Raw genomic sequence first — 18,517 nt, 5'->3', positions numbered from 1 at the left:
TGAATACACAGTTAAGATATAGGGGGTTTATATGATGGAAAAAAAATTAACAAATTTACGGCATTTTTTCTGGCCAGTTAAGTCCACTCATTCTTTAAAGTCTTTACCCATCAAAATTGTCTTTGCCATTATAAACAAATACACGGCTCATTTTCTGTATTTTTATGTGGTTTCTCCAGCATTTTCGGACTTTGTTTTAGAAGTTTCCAAATGCAAAACAAAATTATATTGCTACTCGCTGCTCCGTGACGTCCTTCTACGTCATGATCTTTTTGTTTTTTTAATCAAGACTATCTGTCTATAGAAATTGATATCTTTTAAACAGAGCAATGTATTAAATTAATTTTTAGCTTCTGAAATAATGAAACAATACTAAATTTAAGCATATTAATTTTATTACATGTAAGGATAATTTTAAAGAGGTATGGCTATAGATTTGAAAAGTTAATAATCTGTCAATAACTCAATTATGACCCTGCTCCGTGACCCCATTTTCGCTGTCTTAAATCTTTGATAATTTTTATAAAAATCAAGATATATTCCAATTTCTTTGCTCAAAATATTTAAAACTGTTGTTAAAATATTTGTACAAAATTTGGATATAATATGACGTTAAATAAAAAATCTATAACAGAAGTCTACGAACTTTTTGAATGACCCGAGGGTCATTCAAAAAGTTCGTAGACTTTTGTCCTAACAGTTTTATTTAACGTCATATTATATCCAAATTTGGAACACGTATTTAAACAACAAATTCGAATTATTTGAGTTTAAAAATTGGAATGTATCTTCATATTTATACAAGATTTAGAACAGCAAATATGGGGCCACGGAGCAACGTCAAAATTGAGTAAATTACTAATTTTCACTTCATAGTTTCTATAGCCAGAACTCAAATAAATGAAGCTGGAACAAAATAAAATTTATATGTTTAAATTCAATTTTGCTGTATTACTTAAAATGCTATCAGGTAGTGTGATATATTTCTCCGTTTAAAAGATATCAGTTTCTAAATACATATGGACTTGCAAAAAACATGACGTTGGAGGGCGTCACGGAGCAGCGAGTAGCTATAAAATTTTGCTTTGCATTCGAGAAACTTCTTTAACAAACTTTTAAAAATCTAGTATATAAACCAGAAAATGTATGAAAAGTAAGCCAGTTATTTGTTTAATGGAAAATACAATTTTTGAGTAGTCGCGAGTTTAAATAGATGGTTCGCTAAGAAACAGGTTAAAGTTAAAAATCTTGTCAAAAAGAGTTACGAACTTCATTAAACGTGATGTGCGCTTCAATGCTGCGAAACGAATCGAGTCCCGCAATAGGCCTAAGGAAATTGAAAAACAATGACAATCTAGTTCAAGCTATTTGCACAATTGTTAGCAAACTACCGGTAGGTATCAAGTGTTATGGATATGTTTTTTTATAAATGGAGAAGACGCTGCAAACCGTGTAGGATATTGAAAAGCAAAGTAATTTTGAGAAACTTTCTCGACGTTGTTTTTGACGTTACAATGTTGGTTAACCGTGCTCCGTGGTAACAAAACATGTTGCTTTAAAAATTAGCTAACTTGAGTTCTATTTCATTAAATGTAAAGAAACTGTTCACTTCGACAAAATAAATGTTTTAATTTAGGAAAATGTGTTGATCTATAATCTTGTTAAAATATTATGAGGATGAGGAACATTGTCTACGTATTTTTGAATGACCCTCGTAATTATCCAAGAAAGTGAGATTATTGATATTATATCTATCCTGCCCTTAAATACAGCTGTGGGCCCTGATTGTATCAGCCACAAAATGTTAAAATATTGTAAAGAATCAATAGCTAAGCCACTTTGTCTGTTATCTAATAAATTTCTTAGACTTAAAGTTTATCCGGAAAGTTGGAAACTAGCACATGTCCTTCCATTATTTAAAAAAGATGACCCATCAGTCACTTCAAATTACAGACCTGTATCTCTTTTGAGTTGCGTAAGTAAAATATTTGAGAGAGTTGTATTCAAACATGTATATATAATTTTTTTCACAATTTCACAACATAAACATCTTGGTGTTATTTTTTTTAACTAAATTAGGTTGGTCAGATTACATTGATAGTATTGTCAGTAAAGGCTACAAAAGACTAGGACTTCTCAAGAAACTTAAATTTTCAGTGTCTAGAGATACGTTATCCAAACTTTACATTTCCTTTATTCGACCACAACTCCAGTATGCATCTGAAGTTTGATCAGTCTGCTCGCTGGCAGATATCGATAAACTTGAAAAGCTTCAAATGACAGCCGCAAGTGACTGGTCTTTCAGCATTAGCATCAAGAAATTCGTTGTATATTGAAACAGGCTGGGAACCTCTTGTAATAAGAAGAGACAAAGCCAAACTTTTAACAATGTTTAAAATCCATAATAATCTAGCTCCTGATTACTTAAAAAAACATTGTACCGATGGTTAGAAACACTGTTTCAAATTACAATACTCGAAATTCATTTGATTCTTCTTTACCTAAATGCAGGCTTGAATTATAAAACAAATCATTCGTTCCTGATACTGTTCGCAAATGGAATTCACTGCATGAGCAACGAAACAAGATAATTAACTTCAATAGGAAATTTTAAAAGAAAATTGAGTAATGATTATGATAAGCCTCCCAAGAATTTTTCATATGGCAATAGGGAGCTGAACATTTTACATACAAAATTAAGACACAATTGTATTTTGAATTATGATCTGCGTAGATGTATTAAAATAAGGAGTACGCAGATCATAATTCAAAATACAATTGTGTCTTAATTTTGTATGTAAAATATTCAGCTCCCTATTGCCATATGAAAAATTCTTGGGAGGCTTATCATAATCATTACTCAATAGTCGTCATTTTTTCTTTGTTTATAGAAAGTATTTTGAACCTAGACATGCTAGACGCTTAATGATGAATGCACTACTTTTAACTCATAATGTAAAAATGATTAATGTGCATAAATTGCTATGGGGAGATGATTCCTTATATTCGCAAGAAAATGAAAAAAATATTTTGTACTGTTCAAAAATTTATTCAGGAATCAGGTCGTTATAATTAACAATTGATTGTATTATCTCTGTTGAAATTATTATATTTTTGTAATATGAACAATGTATTTATTATCACCACTATTATTAATTGATATTATTTCCTTATTCATAAAACAATTGCTTTTGTTCTTGTATGTACATGTATATATTATTGTAAAACTTTATAAATATTGTATGGCTTTTAATATTTTATATATAGGAGAGGACTATCTAAGTTATGGAACTTGTGTCCAATCCCTTTGACATATTGTCAATAAAATATGTTCAAAACAAATTTCATTTGCTACAGTGAATAAGGAAAATTAATGTTCTTCATCATCAATTTGATTAAGCGTAGAATTTTTATCCGAGACGTATATTGTTTTTGTCCTATCTGTTTGTCTGTTGTCAACTTTAACCTTTGCCATAACTTTGATCCTTGAGAGATAAAGACTTGATATTTGGTAGGCATACTCCACTAATAAAGTTCTTTCAAAAACACCATGGTCAATGACCTTAAAAATTGTGACCTTTACTGTGAACTACATGCTAAAAATCGCTTTTTCGAACTTTTGCCATAACTTTCGAATCATAGGAGTTAGAGACTTCAAATTTGGTATGCATACTTCACTTATGAAACTCATACAAATTACACCAAGGTAAATGACCTTGTGACCTTGACTGTGACTTATATGCTAGAAATAGCTTTTTTCGAACTTTCGCCATAACTTTTCAACCATAGGAGATACAGACTTCATTATTTCGTATGCATACTCCACTAATAAAGATCTTTCAAATGACACCAAGGTCAATGACCTTGTGACCTTTACTGTAAACTACATGTAAATGCTTAAAAATAGCTTTTTATTACATATTCTTTCTGATCTTGATTTATTATTATATCTGCCCAATTCTATGAATAGTCTGTGTGCTGACACGTAATCTGCAAATGGGCTTTCTGTATTCAGGTTTTAATAAAATTAGATAATTAATTTTCAAGTCTAAAATTGCTCTTCAAAAATAAATAAGTGACAAGTTTGCCCTCTTTTAGTGTTTCATTTGAGTGTTTTCAATCAAGGGAGTATTTTTTATTCGTGGATTGTTTTTATGAATTCATAGAATTACCCTTAGTATATATGCAGTGTTTATTATGTTTGGAATATCAAGAAGAATTTTTCTATAGAGGAGTCCCAAGTTGTTGTGTGTAAGTAAGTAAATAAGTAATTTATTTATTTATAGTGACATGTGTACAATAAATTCTTTTGTTTACAGACTGTATAAAATAAAAGTACGTAAGGGTTGCCCGCAACCCTGTGTCTCGCCTGCTGTCGCTGTGGTTAGTAAGAAATGATTGTCTGATAAACTGAAGCATTTATTGACATTTCAGAAGGAATAACTCAAAAATACAATAATAAAGAAATGGAACAGCTGACTTAATATCTAATCCCTTGGCGATTATATTGGCATTTATATATATATACATATACCCTGTAAATTCACAAATTATTGTGATGTTTTTATTATTGCAATATTGCAACGTGTTATGACACACAATAATTTGAACTTGCATTTTGAAATCAAATCCACTGTATATGTATCAAGTCATTCATGCAGAAAATGTAGGTGAAGATTACCTAATTATGGTACTGATATTGTTGGTTACCCATGATGTGTAGACTGACAAATTATCATGCCACTATAAGTTATAGTTGCTGAGATATGGACCTCCACCATAAATTTATGCAAAGTCACTCATGCGGAAAAATGTAGGTCAAGATGACCTAATTCTGGTACAGGCGTTTGTGGTTACCCATGATGTATCCACTGACAAATTATCATGCCACTATAAGTTATAGTTGCTGAGATATGGACCTCCACCATAAATTTATGCAAAGTCACTCATGCGGAAAAATGTAGGTCAAGATGACCTAATTCTGGTACAGGCGTTTGTGGTTACCCATGATGTATCCACTGACTAACTATCATGCCACTATAAGTTATAGTTGCTGAAATATGAACCTCCATTATCAATTTAACCAAAGTCATTCATGCAGAAAAATGTAGGTCAAAATGACCTAATTCTGGTACTGATGTTGTTGGTTACTTATAACCTGTACAATGACAAATCATCATGCCATTATAAGTTATAGATGCTGAGATATGGACCTCCACCAAAAATTTAACCAAAGTCACTCATGCAGAAAAATGTAGGTCAAGATGACCTAATTCTGGTACTGACGTTTGTGGTTACCCATGATGTATCCACTGACTAATTATCATATCCCTATAACTTATAGTTGCTGGAATATAGGTCTTCACCATAAATTATCATGAAAAAACTAAGTCCAACTTAAGGAAAAAATACGGAAAAATTTGAATTTTTTTTTTCAAAATCATACTTGGGATATAAATTTTTATCCATACTGAATATTGTGTCCAAATTTCAAGAAGACTGAATAAAATTTGAGAAAGTTATTGCAGTTTATAAAACTTTGACATTTGGGTTAACCAAAAGTTGGACGCCGACGACGACGACGACGACGGAATCTATGGTCGCTATGTCTCGCTTCGCGACATTCGTCGCAGGCGAGACAAAAATCAACACCCGGCCCATTGGGCCTATATGCCACTTTAAACACGAAATACAATATATATAGAAGATAAGGAGCACAACGTTAAGAGAATAACAAAAAAGTGCATGAAAAATAAACAATTTTACAATTGTGATTAATATAATAATATTATATCTATACATTTTGTATGGTAAGATTGGTAGTGTCTGTTATAAGGATTATTGGTAGATGAAATTGAAATACATTATTATTTTCTGAACATGAAGGACTGTCTTCGCATAAATGAAAAATACAAGTACTTTGCTACCTGTCTAGGATAATTTGAAATAAGTACACAAAGTAAATCCATATCTGACCACCCCATTTGATTAATGCCAGTGTTTTCAAAAAGTTTTAATCGATATTAAAGATATGTATGCCATGTTAAACAGTATTTTTGCACAGCTGAAACCGAACAAAAATTTCTGGAGTTTGATAAGCTACCAAAAATGAAGCATTCTTGCAAATTCGATGAAATTTTATTCGGTATTAACAAAGTACTGGTAAGGAAAAGAACACGATATTCTCATGCATATTTATAAAGGACTGACGTTTATCCTGGATCTGCGCATGTGCGCGGGAAAAGCATCGCGAGAATCATCAGGTCGAGGAAAATATTTTTGTGACGTCTGTTCAGTGAGGGACACAAACAGATCAATCAGCTCAATGAGTTGCATTTAATGCATTTATAGGTTACTACATAAAATACTACATGTGTTTTTCAAAAAGGCTAGTTTTTTTTAAAATCGCTCTCAGAAAGACTTGATGCATTATGTACATTATTATCTACTAATCCCGTGCTCATATTTGCATACAAATGATTAACAATGATGAAAATTAAAGTTTTCCCCACTCCATTGTACAGGTCCGTTTGTTTAGAGTTTCCCCGTGCTGTACTGCTAGTGGACATTTTCGGTTGGGTGAACATTTACGGATCTTCAGTATGGAGCGCATATTATGCGCAAAAGATATTTTATGTCAAATACAAAGTATGGAAAGTAATTTAAACTGCTATGTTTACACCCTGAATGGGATATCGTCAATTATCCCTTTTGGTGTTTTAATATGAACTACATAACATATGTAGATGAAACTTACATACCATACATCTTGCCTTCTTAGAAATATAGTTGGGCTAATAAAATAAAATTGGTCTTCCAGGCTTCTAAAAACTATTCCAGTTTGAGAGCACAACCAAGCATTTCGATGAACACCATTAAGAAAAATTAATTCAGGTAGGTAGCATCGTTTTTTTTTAAATTGGGTGGGGGAATAGAACAGTTAGAATAAAAATCAACTAGTTCGAAGAAATCTGACAAGTAAAATAGGTTCCAATATCTTTCACTACTAAATTTTATTCATTCACTACAATTTACTGCCAAACTCCAAATTTCACTTTCGAATTAGCCCGAGCCAATGCTGATAACCTTCTTGCAAGATTTTCTTATATTATTTTCAAGGGGTCAGAAATACTGTGGTTCATATGTAAAGAATATAATTACATGTATATTATTTAGTAGTATTCTGGTTTTGGAATTCGGTGTATTGTGCAGATTTATTTATGATATTCTGTGGAATACTTTTTGTTCTTTTGAACCATTAAGAAATGCAGAATCGAATGTATCTAATAACCATTTTGATTGATCAAATTATATCATTTGTTTGTATTGGTTATTTCATTTTGGCACAACATGGTTTCCACACTTCTTTATCCATAGTCGCTGACAGCTGTAGAAGTTCACCCAACCGAAAATGTCCATTGAAAAGACAATTGCACGTGATTATTCCTCGGTACAAAAACGAACTCGGAGGTGCTCTCAATATTGACAATCCCTAACTCACGTGTTTGTAGTAAAAACGTAGTAGACCATCATGCTTTTCGGTTCATTCACGAGATTGGACCATTGTTTGCTGTAAACATGCAAGACAACGTGATCATGAATATTTCAATAAGAGGCGGTTTTTTATCCGACACGAAGAGAAAATAATTTTTACCAAATAATATTTCATAACTTTTAAAAGTGGTGGAGTGGAATTGTCTTATTTGCAGAAAGTATATAACTTATATAACTTGATGAGACACCACATATATCTATTACTTTTAAAATAAAACTCCAATACGGCATAAATAGCTTTAAGAGTATAAAGGACAATGCAGTAAAAAATGAATTTCGTCTTCTACATTATTTCTAAAGCAAAGTGTGCAAATTCGATCCACAACAGATTCACCATGATATCTACCGGTTTCTATTCGTAAAGGTAAAATGCCACATCTAAATTGTGCTAAAATTGAACGTAAATATTTAGGCATATCGAGTGCAACATAATTTTCCCTACCAAACATTGTTTTAAAATTAACATAAGTCCGCAGTTTGGGAATGCTTAAAATCTCATTGTTCCAAAGGTTTGAGTAATAATTGTGTAATTTTGATTGAACCATATCTATATCTACCATAAGCTTTGACTCGAAATAGTAATCCAGCTCTAGTTGGTGTAATATATCTTTCAAATCACTGCACCAGTTATTCTTACACTTATTGTAATCATCTTCAAAAACAATTCTTGTAATTCGATCATTGTCAAAGGATAAAACTCTATTCCAATATCTGATTACATTTATCCAACGTCTGTATTGACTTGGAATCCATCCAGTGTCTCCATAAACCCCCAATGTAGGAGCAAAACGGTGAACCCCAATAAATTAACGAATAGCTCTATTCTGAATATTATCTATAGGCTGGAATTTTTTGTAACCCCAGACACTGGATGCATAATCCAAAACAGGTATGACACAAGAGTAGAATAGTTTTTCATAAGCATTAAACCTGAAATCTTTATTACTATGAATCTAAGATATAATTTTCCCTAATGCACGTCCCCCTGCTTTAGCAAGATTTTCTGCATTTTTCATGAAATTACCAGTGTGCGTAAATGTTAAACCTAAATACTTATAATTTTCAACTGTTTCTAACTTATTTAGTCCAATAGTGAATTCAAGATTGGCTGCCCTTGACCTTGTTTTATTAAAATGTACACACTTAGATTTATTGGTGTTTATCATCTGCATATAATAAGATTGACAATTTTCGATCAACTAGTTCTATACCTAAATTAAGATTATTAATATCCTGTACAAGATCTTTAATAAAAATTGAAAACAAGGTAGGGGATAAATTATCACCCTGTTTAACACCAGTTTTGCATCTAAACCAATTTGTGAGCTTATTATTCACTCTTACACCACAAGATTCTGAGCTTTGGTAAATATTCTTTATCGAGTTGTAAGCTTTACCATCTATGTTATGCAACAAAAGTTTGTAAAGCATCATATCCCTATCGACAAAATCAAAGCATTTTTGAAGGTCAATAAATGCGACATAAAGATTTTTATTATTTTGGACTAAACTATTCAATGTAAATAAATGATCTTCACACGATCTATCCTTTCTAAAACCATTTTGTGCATCTGCTAAAATATCGTTATTTTCTAGATAATTCATAATTCTTTTGTTTATAAAGGAACTGTACAGTTTGCTAATGCATGGCAACAGACTCACGCCACGGTAATTCATTGATACACGTTTGTCTGAAGAGGGATCCTTAAGAATAGGGCATATTATTGCTTTCCTCCACACCGAGGGTATCATGCTTGTATCGAAAATATGTTGAAAAAGACGACGTATCATAGGCGTCGGAACCGGGGGGGCTAGGGGGGGCGTAGCCCCCCCACTTTTTTTCCAAATATATACCTAGTGTAGACTTAGCCCCCCACTTTTTCCAAATATACACTTAGTATAGACATTGAACATTCTTTCGTAGGTTTAGCCCCCCCCCCCCACTTTCCACAGACATGTCGCAGTTGGAGTTTGGAAAAAATTTTTGGTTTTTAATTTTGATCCTAACCCCCCCCCCCCCCCCCACACACACACACACACACACAAAATAGGATTTTCGTGTTTGGGAAATTTCCTTTTTTTTTTTTTTGCTTGTCAGGTTTTTTGAGAAGGTAATTTTTTTTTTATTAGACTTAGCCCCCCACTTTCAATTTGCTTCCGACGCCAATGCGTATTGTGTTGATGACTACTGGGTATTTCAAAACACTGTAAGGAATTTCGTCGATTCCACAAGCGGAATTGGATTTTGAACGCATCACTATGTCAGAAATTTCCTGAAACGACACATCATAATTAATTTCTTCGTTACACTGATAAAATTCTTGTTCCATCCGACGCTCTCTAATATCTTTGTCTGATTTTGTTTCGTTGTAATGGACGTTATCAAATTCGGTACTTCCACACCCGTTGTACAGATTTTCAAAATCGACTCTCCATCGTTCCAAGATTTCCCGTTCGTTGGCTATAACATTTCCTTCGTCATCCAAAACCTCCATTGGTATGTTGTGTTTATTTCTAGGGTCAAGTTTTCAAATTTTATTCCAGAATTCATTTGGATTTGTTGAACTCATATCTTCAATAACATTAGCAAATGATTTCTTGTAGTTGCGTTCAGCGCGTCTGAGAGTTTTATCAAATAAATCTCGTGCTTCTGTATATTCCCGTCTAAGAGCAGATTTGACTTTTCTTTCCCCCTTATATCGTATAAAATTATTTTCTGTTTCCCGTGTTGCGTTCCATAGATCTGTTAATTGGTCAGTCCAATATGGTTTGCTATTTTTAAAACGTTTATTATTACTTCTTGGTTTAACTTTTGGAAGTTTGGATTCCATTTCACTATGAATTATTTCACATAGTTGTTCATAAATCATAAATCATAAATTAAATTCACACATGATGACGGAATGATCAGGAAGTTTTGATTTTTCCCCGACAAACTTCAATAGTCCAAATTCCGATACAATATTTTGTATAGTTAATACCGTAAAGTTCTTGATTCGTCTAAATACATCTATTGGTATACATACATTGTATATAATCTACTACGGATTTTCCCTTCCTTGAAATACATGTGAAGTTATCATCTATGAATCTACCATTCAATACACAGAAATTTGCTTCATTGAGAAAGTCAATTAATTCATGTCCGTGTTGATTAACAGTGTTATCTATACCTCTGCGATTAGGAACATGATCAATGTCTTGAAGTTTGTCATTCGAATGGCCAATTCTAGAATTAAGGTCACCCATCACAAAAATAGCGTCACTTTCACAATTTAAATAAATCTGTGTTAAAAGATGTGTATAGTAACCTTGAGCATCTCTTCCTCTGTTAGAATATTCGGGTGGTAAGTAACATGCAAACACAATGAATTCAAAATCAGAACTACAGTTTTTCAGCTTTATTCCAAGGATACCATCAAATTTTCTGTCAATCACTGTTATTTCAAACTGATTCGTTAACCATTCTTTTATCAAAACTCCAACGCCACCCGAAGGTTTTGGTGCATTTACATGTATATCTCTTCTATTAAAACCAAACCATTTATAACCTGGAATTTCAATAACATTTCCTTCTTTTAAATGTGTTTCACTTACGGCAACTAAATCATAATTTAGTGCACAAATAATTTGATTTCTAAGTTCACCATTTTCTTTTGTCCAACCACAGACATTTAAATGACCTACTTTTAGACTGTCAACAGGCCGGGAAAGTCCCTACAGGTGATTCTCGCGATCTTGATCATGAAAATCGGGTGAGTTGTTTTGTTGTAAATTTTGAGTTTTTTTCACGATTCTTCCATTGGAAGTTATGCGAAATTGGTTGCCGTTTGGAATCTGATTCAGGATAGTTTTTGCGTTAAAGCCATATATGGCGTAACTGATCAAAAAATATATTTTTGAAAAATACAAAATTAAGTAAAGAAATATAGTTAATACATTTAAATTAAAGCTTTTCATACAATTATGAACACGGAGAACACCTCGTTTCATCTAATAACACGATTTTATCTTCTCTGTAATGTGTTATTTAAATCTTTTGTATTTTCTTCCGAGTCGGAGAAAATTCCGAGAATCCAAATTAAACTGTGATATCTTTATAACGCAATTGACTTAGATTTTGTAATTTACGGAAAAGTTCTATCTTTATATAAAGTAATGATACAAATAATAAGTTCTTATAATTTTAGTCTAATAATTTTCATTGTACATACGCCATATATGGCTTTAAGCTCTATCAATCTCTCTGCGTGTGATTTTGAGGATCTAAGGAAGACCGATTTATATGCTTCAACATTCTGCAAATCACGTTTCCTTCGTAGAACTTCTATTTTCTCGTCAACTGAGCGGAAACTAATTTTGACTAGACCAGGTTTGCCGAAACCTCTGCTCTTTAGTCGTGCCGCCGCAACTACTTTGACAGAATCACTTAGGTGACTAATCATATCGTTAGCAATCTCAAAAATGTTCTCATCCTCACACTGTCTTACGTTATTAGCGATTATCGTGAGCTCAGGATCATAAAGCGTGTTCGTATGATTTTTCTTGTTTGTAGTTGTACCACTAGCCAATTCTTGTTCGTATTCAGGACGTTCTAGATTCTCAACCTTTTGTATTCTTTCAATAAGCGTGTCAACAGACCGTGACAGCGAGTCGATTTGTCCCTGATGTCTCCCAAGTTCAAGGTCGAAATCTAATTTCATTGCTTTGAATTTGTCGTCAATGCTTGCCATAAACTCGTTACGAAATTTATCTAATTTGCTATCAAATGACGACCTTAGTTCTTTTTGACCTTTCTGAAGGTTGCTCACCGCGTCTGCTGTAACAGTCATCTGATCAATTATTTTCGTTTCAAAATCTTTGACATTCGATTTTTCCTTTCCTCCGCCATTTTGAGCATTTTGCTGGGGGGGCTTTTCAGTTTGCCCGTCTGACGAAAGCCTACGCCTTTCCCTTTCAGATATTTCTGCCATTTTCTTTTTAATGAACCATAAATATCACACTGTTTGTCAAAAAACACAAATTATACTCACAATACAAATGTTTTTCTGCACAAATCTCCAGGGTTAAAAACCCTGTCTGTCCATCTTAACGCATGCGCACATTCCCATGTGTGTGTGTGTGTGTGTTTTTTTGTTTTTGTTTTTTTGGGGGGGGGGGGGGGATGAAGTTCCTTACTTTATATAAATGCATCTTTTTAGTGAAGGGAAATCCGATTTTAAATTTTCTAATCTGTAGCAATATTTAAGTAACATGTTGAAAATATCATAGTGTTTTAGGATTTCTACCTTGTTCTGAAAGAGAAGCTGGTTCGTAAGTAAGTAAGTAAGTAAATCTTATTTAAAGTCGGCATTGTATACATTACATAACAAGAAACATGAGCTCTGTAGAGCTCTTAAGCCGACTATCACAGTTAAAATATCACAAGAAAACATTTACAGCATAAATTAACATGCAAAAACACATGTACATATATACACACACATATGGCAGATAAAACGAATTTTAAGAATTTATAATTTCTTTAGAATTAGTTAAAGAAAAAAAGACAAACTTTAAACGCAATATGATTGCATTAAGAGGAACAAAAATAAATATAACGTGAGTATTATAAATAAATAAATAAAAGTCATGTGACAGTAATAAAAATTAAGCACTACTGTAACGTCGCCTTAGCGTTCAAAGAGAGATAACTCTAATTTTCCAATCCTTACGCAAAGTTCGTTTTAAATTACACTATTTACACATCATAATAAAATCACAATAACATCCAAGAATCACACACATATAATCCCAATATTAAAACAATAATGTAATCCAAGTTCAGCAAGTGACATGTGCAAATTCTGCGCAAGTGCTACTGTCTGAAAACATCCCCCATATATAATTATAATCTTTAGGCCATTGCTCGCGAGGAGCAATGCGTTTTTGGTCATTACATAATAGTTGACCATTGCTCGCGAGAAGCAAGGGCACGTAAACAAAAGACTACATGTATCTATAATTATATAATAACGGAATCAAATATAAACAAGAAACATATTGACGCAAGCGTCAAAAATCGGCCGCAAACCAATTTATTCTTCCTTTGTTAGAAGTAATTCGAAACTGAAATTTGCGTGATCTGTTTTAAAAATTTCTTATATTTATCTGGTAAAATATCCTGGTGACATGAAATACTCGCATGCGACATTGCCGATTTTCTTCATGCATAATGCATGTACAATATTATATGTGTAAGCAAACTGCCCATATAGACCTCTGCATCTCTGCACGCAGTTTCGAACAAACGAACTCTGGTGGAAGTTTGATGTTTAAGTAGTCATTACATAAAAGTACAAAACTAAAGTTTAAACTTAGCTATAGTTTTACTTTAATTTAAACGGAACAAATATGAAATATGTGGGACTCTCTTAGAGGATGTTAACAACCCCCCAAATCCATTTAGACCCACCACTGACTATCCTTCTCTTTCAGTCTCGGTGTTGAGATGTGGCGGGAAAATGCTTGGCACATTGTAAAAACGCGCTTTATCCTAGTGTCATGGACGAAATTGTCGTACGATTCTGTGCTTTTAAGAAATCAATATTTCATCAAATTTTTGAAAATATTCCGTAGGAAATGTATATAAATATACACGGCATTTTAAAATAAGTACAACAAATCCTGTCTAGGCTGTTTAAAAAGAGAAACTAAAATTGTTGATATACAACGTGGTCTTTGTTTTAGACTATGCCTACATAAGACACTTCGTGCTAATCAGTAATGTCAGAGTTTGTCAATCAGGATTGGATGAAATATTTACCTAATTATTTATAAAAAAAATTATTTTATGATTATTGTGCTTTTTGTTAAACATTTAGAATATCTTTGTTTAATATTCTATAATATGAATGTTATTAAATATTTTTATTCAACTTGTTCTAACTCTGCAGAAACGCACGGCGACTTAAAACTTTCATATCAACTAACCGACCGCCTACTGGCGGCCGGTAACAAACATAATGAAATAATTAAAGACCGTTACACTACGTTTAACCCTTAAAGTCAGATTAAAAATAACCTTTCCTATTCAAACTAATATAATTTTACAGAACTTGATGTGTAAATGTTTTCCAGTAAAGTTTTTCTTAGCAAAGTTGCATCGATACTTCATTAGATTGCTTTATTTTTGTTAACATTAAATATTCCATGAATTCAAATCCGGATTTCATAACCGTTACCAGTTTTAAGTTTAGTTTAAAGCGTGCGTGTAAATCGGATTGACATTGATCTTGTTGACAACAGGCTTGGTAACACGACGCTTCAAGATGACGGCCCTCAGTATGGGCGCCTTTGGCGCCTACAAACACGCTTACAGTAAATATCTACAGGAAAGAGAGGCAGCGCTCGCGAGAAACCAGCCGACAGAAACTGTCTGGGTCACCAAACGCTACATCCCCACAGATCTCAGGTCCACGGCGCCTGTCCCACGACATAAGCTTCTGGCGCCAAAACAACTTCCGTCCGCGGAGCACCACTGGATTCCCGTCACAGACCCGCCCCTGAGAACTTTTGATCGTGGTCCCGGGAACGCTATATTTAAGTCTCATCCTAGCACGCGGTGTGAGGAGTATTCAACACTTAGGCAGATGCTTCCTTCCAGGGGATACCTGGTGGCCTTTGAACCGCAAAACTGGGGCACGGGGAGTGAAATGCCCATAGCGTATGCTGACCGACCCCCCAAAAGGTTTCCCATTATTAACAGCCCGATGGGGAGGTAAGTGTCCTTTTTACATACTGTGTATAAAAAATATACAACCCTAGGTCTAGCTATACACCTATACACAATCACACACAAAATTAAAAAATAATGAAAGATACATTTTTTAAAAAAGTGGACTATGGTATTATATATATGCAGTTTGAATAACTAAATCATCTTGTTATAACTGTCAAAACAATGATGGCCGTGTTCACACATACACCTTCATATAAACATAAACCCATACTTATCAATGCTATCAGTCTTTTGTGTCTGAATTTGTTAACCTGTGATACAAATCCTCTTAACTGTTTGTTCATTCAAACAGACATTGTATAGATCTTTTTCTTTACAACAGATGAAATAAGACATTTAAGTTAAAAAGGGTGTTTATATATTGACAATCAGTTTAAATACCTGACACACATTGTAGATTATTGATTGTACGGGACTTGCTTAAATATCTTTAGATCTGTCATCTGTAAATTTTTCAGTAGGTAGCACTTCAACGAAACTTTTATCAATAATTTCAAATATTTTCTGAATACTGAAGTTTAAATTGTGTCAAAGTCTGACAGGTAAAATATTTAAATCGTGAAAAAGCCTGGAAAATGTCAGATATTTCAGTCAGACCAAGTCTGATAGGGTGTGTTAGTGTATGACAATGAAGATTTATATTTTGATAGAAACATGACATTTTATTGTTAGTGTAACTTAGTATCTGGTTTGTTGTAAAAAGAAAAAAATCAAAGAGAGTTATTTTTTTTTCGGGGCATAGAAAACAAATAATATACTTGTAATGAATAGAAATTAATTTTTAAACATTTTTAAAAACACTTTAAGCATGAACCAAAAATACCACACTCGATCATAATTAAAATTTTTGTTCTTGAAATATGGTATGTGTTTACCCATCCCTTTTCTATCTCCTCCTTCCCCCTAAAGTTTATGTAACAGTATACAGTTATATATACATTGAGTACATGTGGATTAACATACAGTCATCATCATATACACAAGACATCTCAGCTGACAAAGTCACATAAAACATCAGAACAAAAATTTGTAGCCTGTTAATGTTCAGAAAGTTTTAAGATCTGGTTTTCTGTCAGAAAAAAAGTAATCAAGAAATGACAGAAGTTTTATTAAAAAAAAAAAATAAATATTGAGAAAATACTCCTCCTCTACTAAAATTTTGTTTTTGCTAGTAGTGGTTGTTCTTTAATTTTTTTTATATAGGGTGAAATATTTTTTAAACAGAGGTTGAAATGTATTTCCCGGTAATTTTTTAAAAATGAAAGCAAGAATTTTGTGCACAGAGATCATAGAGAAAAATGGTAGACAAGCGCTGATCAATAACAGATCTGTTTAACACTTAAGGGTTGTCTCTCCTTGTTGAATATAGTCAGATGGCCAGGCATAAAAATTAGGAATGGAAGATAATTTCACAGTCTCTCAGGTTTTAGTAAAAAAAATTGCTAAATTCATTGATTTGAATAAATAATGTTATAATGTTTTTTTAAGAAATAAAGAGTTGATAAAAAAAAAACAACAAGAAAACAAAACTTAAACAATAAATAAATATCAATTTAATACATATAAGAAATGTAGAAATTAACTTGAAAAATACATCAGCTGGAAAGATTTTTTAGTAGAAACCTTATGATACCTCATTCAAGCTACTCTTATAGGTTAATACATCAATCTTATTGTTACTGTACACCTAAAGTAGGAAAAAAAAGAATTTGCAGTTAGCTGATAAAAGGTCATTAATTTTCAATGTTCTGTTTTAGGTATGTTGATGAAATGCACACCACCAACAAGCTATTCAAGTTACACTGATTATGGAAGAGTTATCTTTCCTGTTCATTCCAAAGGAATTCCCATTCAGTGAGTGATACCAGTATTAATACCAGAAACAGTTTGTCATTCCCTTTTTCTTCTTGATGTTTGTTTTTTTTATCCTGTGTATGCCATTCAAGCATAATATATGTGATATTGACATTTTTTTTAATGAAACACTTAACAGGAAAGTGGGAGACTTTAATTAAAGTTATGATATATTTGATCAGTATTAATTAATTATTTAGAATCTGTACATTTGTTGATCACATTCATTAAGTGCACATATTTGTCTCATGGTGCTTTATGTTGTCATTTTGTGTGTTTTTTAATTTTTAAAATATACATATTTATACCTTTTTAATCTTTGTAGATTAAATTCTATATTTGTTACTTGCTCAGATTTTGCAGTGGAGTTTATTTAGAGATAGGGATATATTAAGTAGACTTTGTAGTAGAGATAAGACAGAGACAACGAATTGGTCAATATGTTGAGGTGTTAGCCGTCAGAAGTATTATAATTATTTATACATATTGTTGTTTGAAGTGAAAATTGTTTTTTGTTTAATTATACATGTAGCTCAATGTACCTGTTATTTTCCCTTGATTAAAATCAGAAAAACTTAATTGTTTTTTTAATTTATATAAGATTTTATACTGAGGTAAAATTCATCGACCCCCCCCCCTCTACACACACACACACACACACACACACACACACACACACACCCTCCCTCACACACTCCCCTCCCTCTTAATATTCCTGAGTAAAGAGCAATTTAATACTGTAATATTTACTCCTTTTTAAATTTAATGTTTTAGATCTTAGACTTTATTTTTTGTGAAAGGATTACATTTAAATATCCATGCTTTAAGAGAATTAACAGTCAAGGTTGGACAATATGAAATACTTGAAGTATAATCCAGACCAGTTATTATTTCTTTGAATAGTTAGAGTGGCTTAGTGACATAACACTTAGTCTAGCAATAGTGACCACACACCTCTGTATATTGTTGTACTCTTTAAGATATGAACGATTTTATTTACAGTACAAATTAGATAGAAGAATATCAAACTTTTTGTCTCAGAGACAGATATGATACAAACATGTATTTATCGATTAATTGGTACAGTATTTCATTTTGGACATATTTTGGTTGTAAATCATGCGAATATTTTTGTAAAATATTGAAAAATTGTAAACTTAATTTCTATGATGTTCAACATTCTATTTTTTTGCAACCACTTTTAATTTAAACAACTTTTTTGTCACTTTAAATCAAAATTTTCAAGATTTTGGAATGCATTTACATATGCATATACACATGAATAAATTACATAATGTTTGTAAAATTTAACATCTATTCTCAAAGATG

At 32.4% G+C, this 18,517-nt stretch overlaps 1 protein-coding gene and 1 long non-coding RNA gene across 2 annotated transcripts; one reads left to right on the top strand and one right to left on the bottom strand.

The window, feature by feature from the left end:
* Positions 1 to 4,327: 4,327 nt before the first annotated feature.
* On the bottom strand, positions 4,328 to 5,647 carry LOC134235058 (uncharacterized). Its single transcript, XR_009985317.1, has 2 exons — positions 4,682 to 5,647; positions 4,328 to 4,378 (listed from the first exon to the last, which is right to left on the bottom strand). It is a non-coding gene; the product is annotated as an uncharacterized LOC134235058 (long non-coding RNA).
* A 9,169-nt stretch (positions 5,648 to 14,816) lies between these two features.
* On the top strand, positions 14,817 to 17,767 carry LOC134235049 (uncharacterized). Its single transcript, XM_062717133.1, has 2 exons — positions 14,817 to 15,313; positions 17,092 to 17,767. Exons 1-2 carry the CDS (start codon positions 14,865 to 14,867, stop codon positions 17,138 to 17,140), a joined length of 498 nt encoding a protein of 165 aa, XP_062573117.1. The 5' UTR covers positions 14,817 to 14,864; the 3' UTR covers positions 17,141 to 17,767.
* The last annotated feature ends 750 nt before the right edge of the window (positions 17,768 to 18,517 follow it).

This window comes from Saccostrea cucullata, unplaced genomic scaffold (assembly GCF_032062105.1).
Source record: "Saccostrea cucullata isolate Sc308-1 unplaced genomic scaffold, CSIRO_AGI_Scuc_v1 ctg1967, whole genome shotgun sequence".
Classification (NCBI taxonomy): domain Eukaryota; kingdom Metazoa; phylum Mollusca; class Bivalvia; order Ostreida; family Ostreidae; genus Saccostrea; species Saccostrea cuccullata.
Note: the sequence above shows the minus strand (reverse complement) of the source record. Positions and strands in the feature narration are given on the sequence as shown.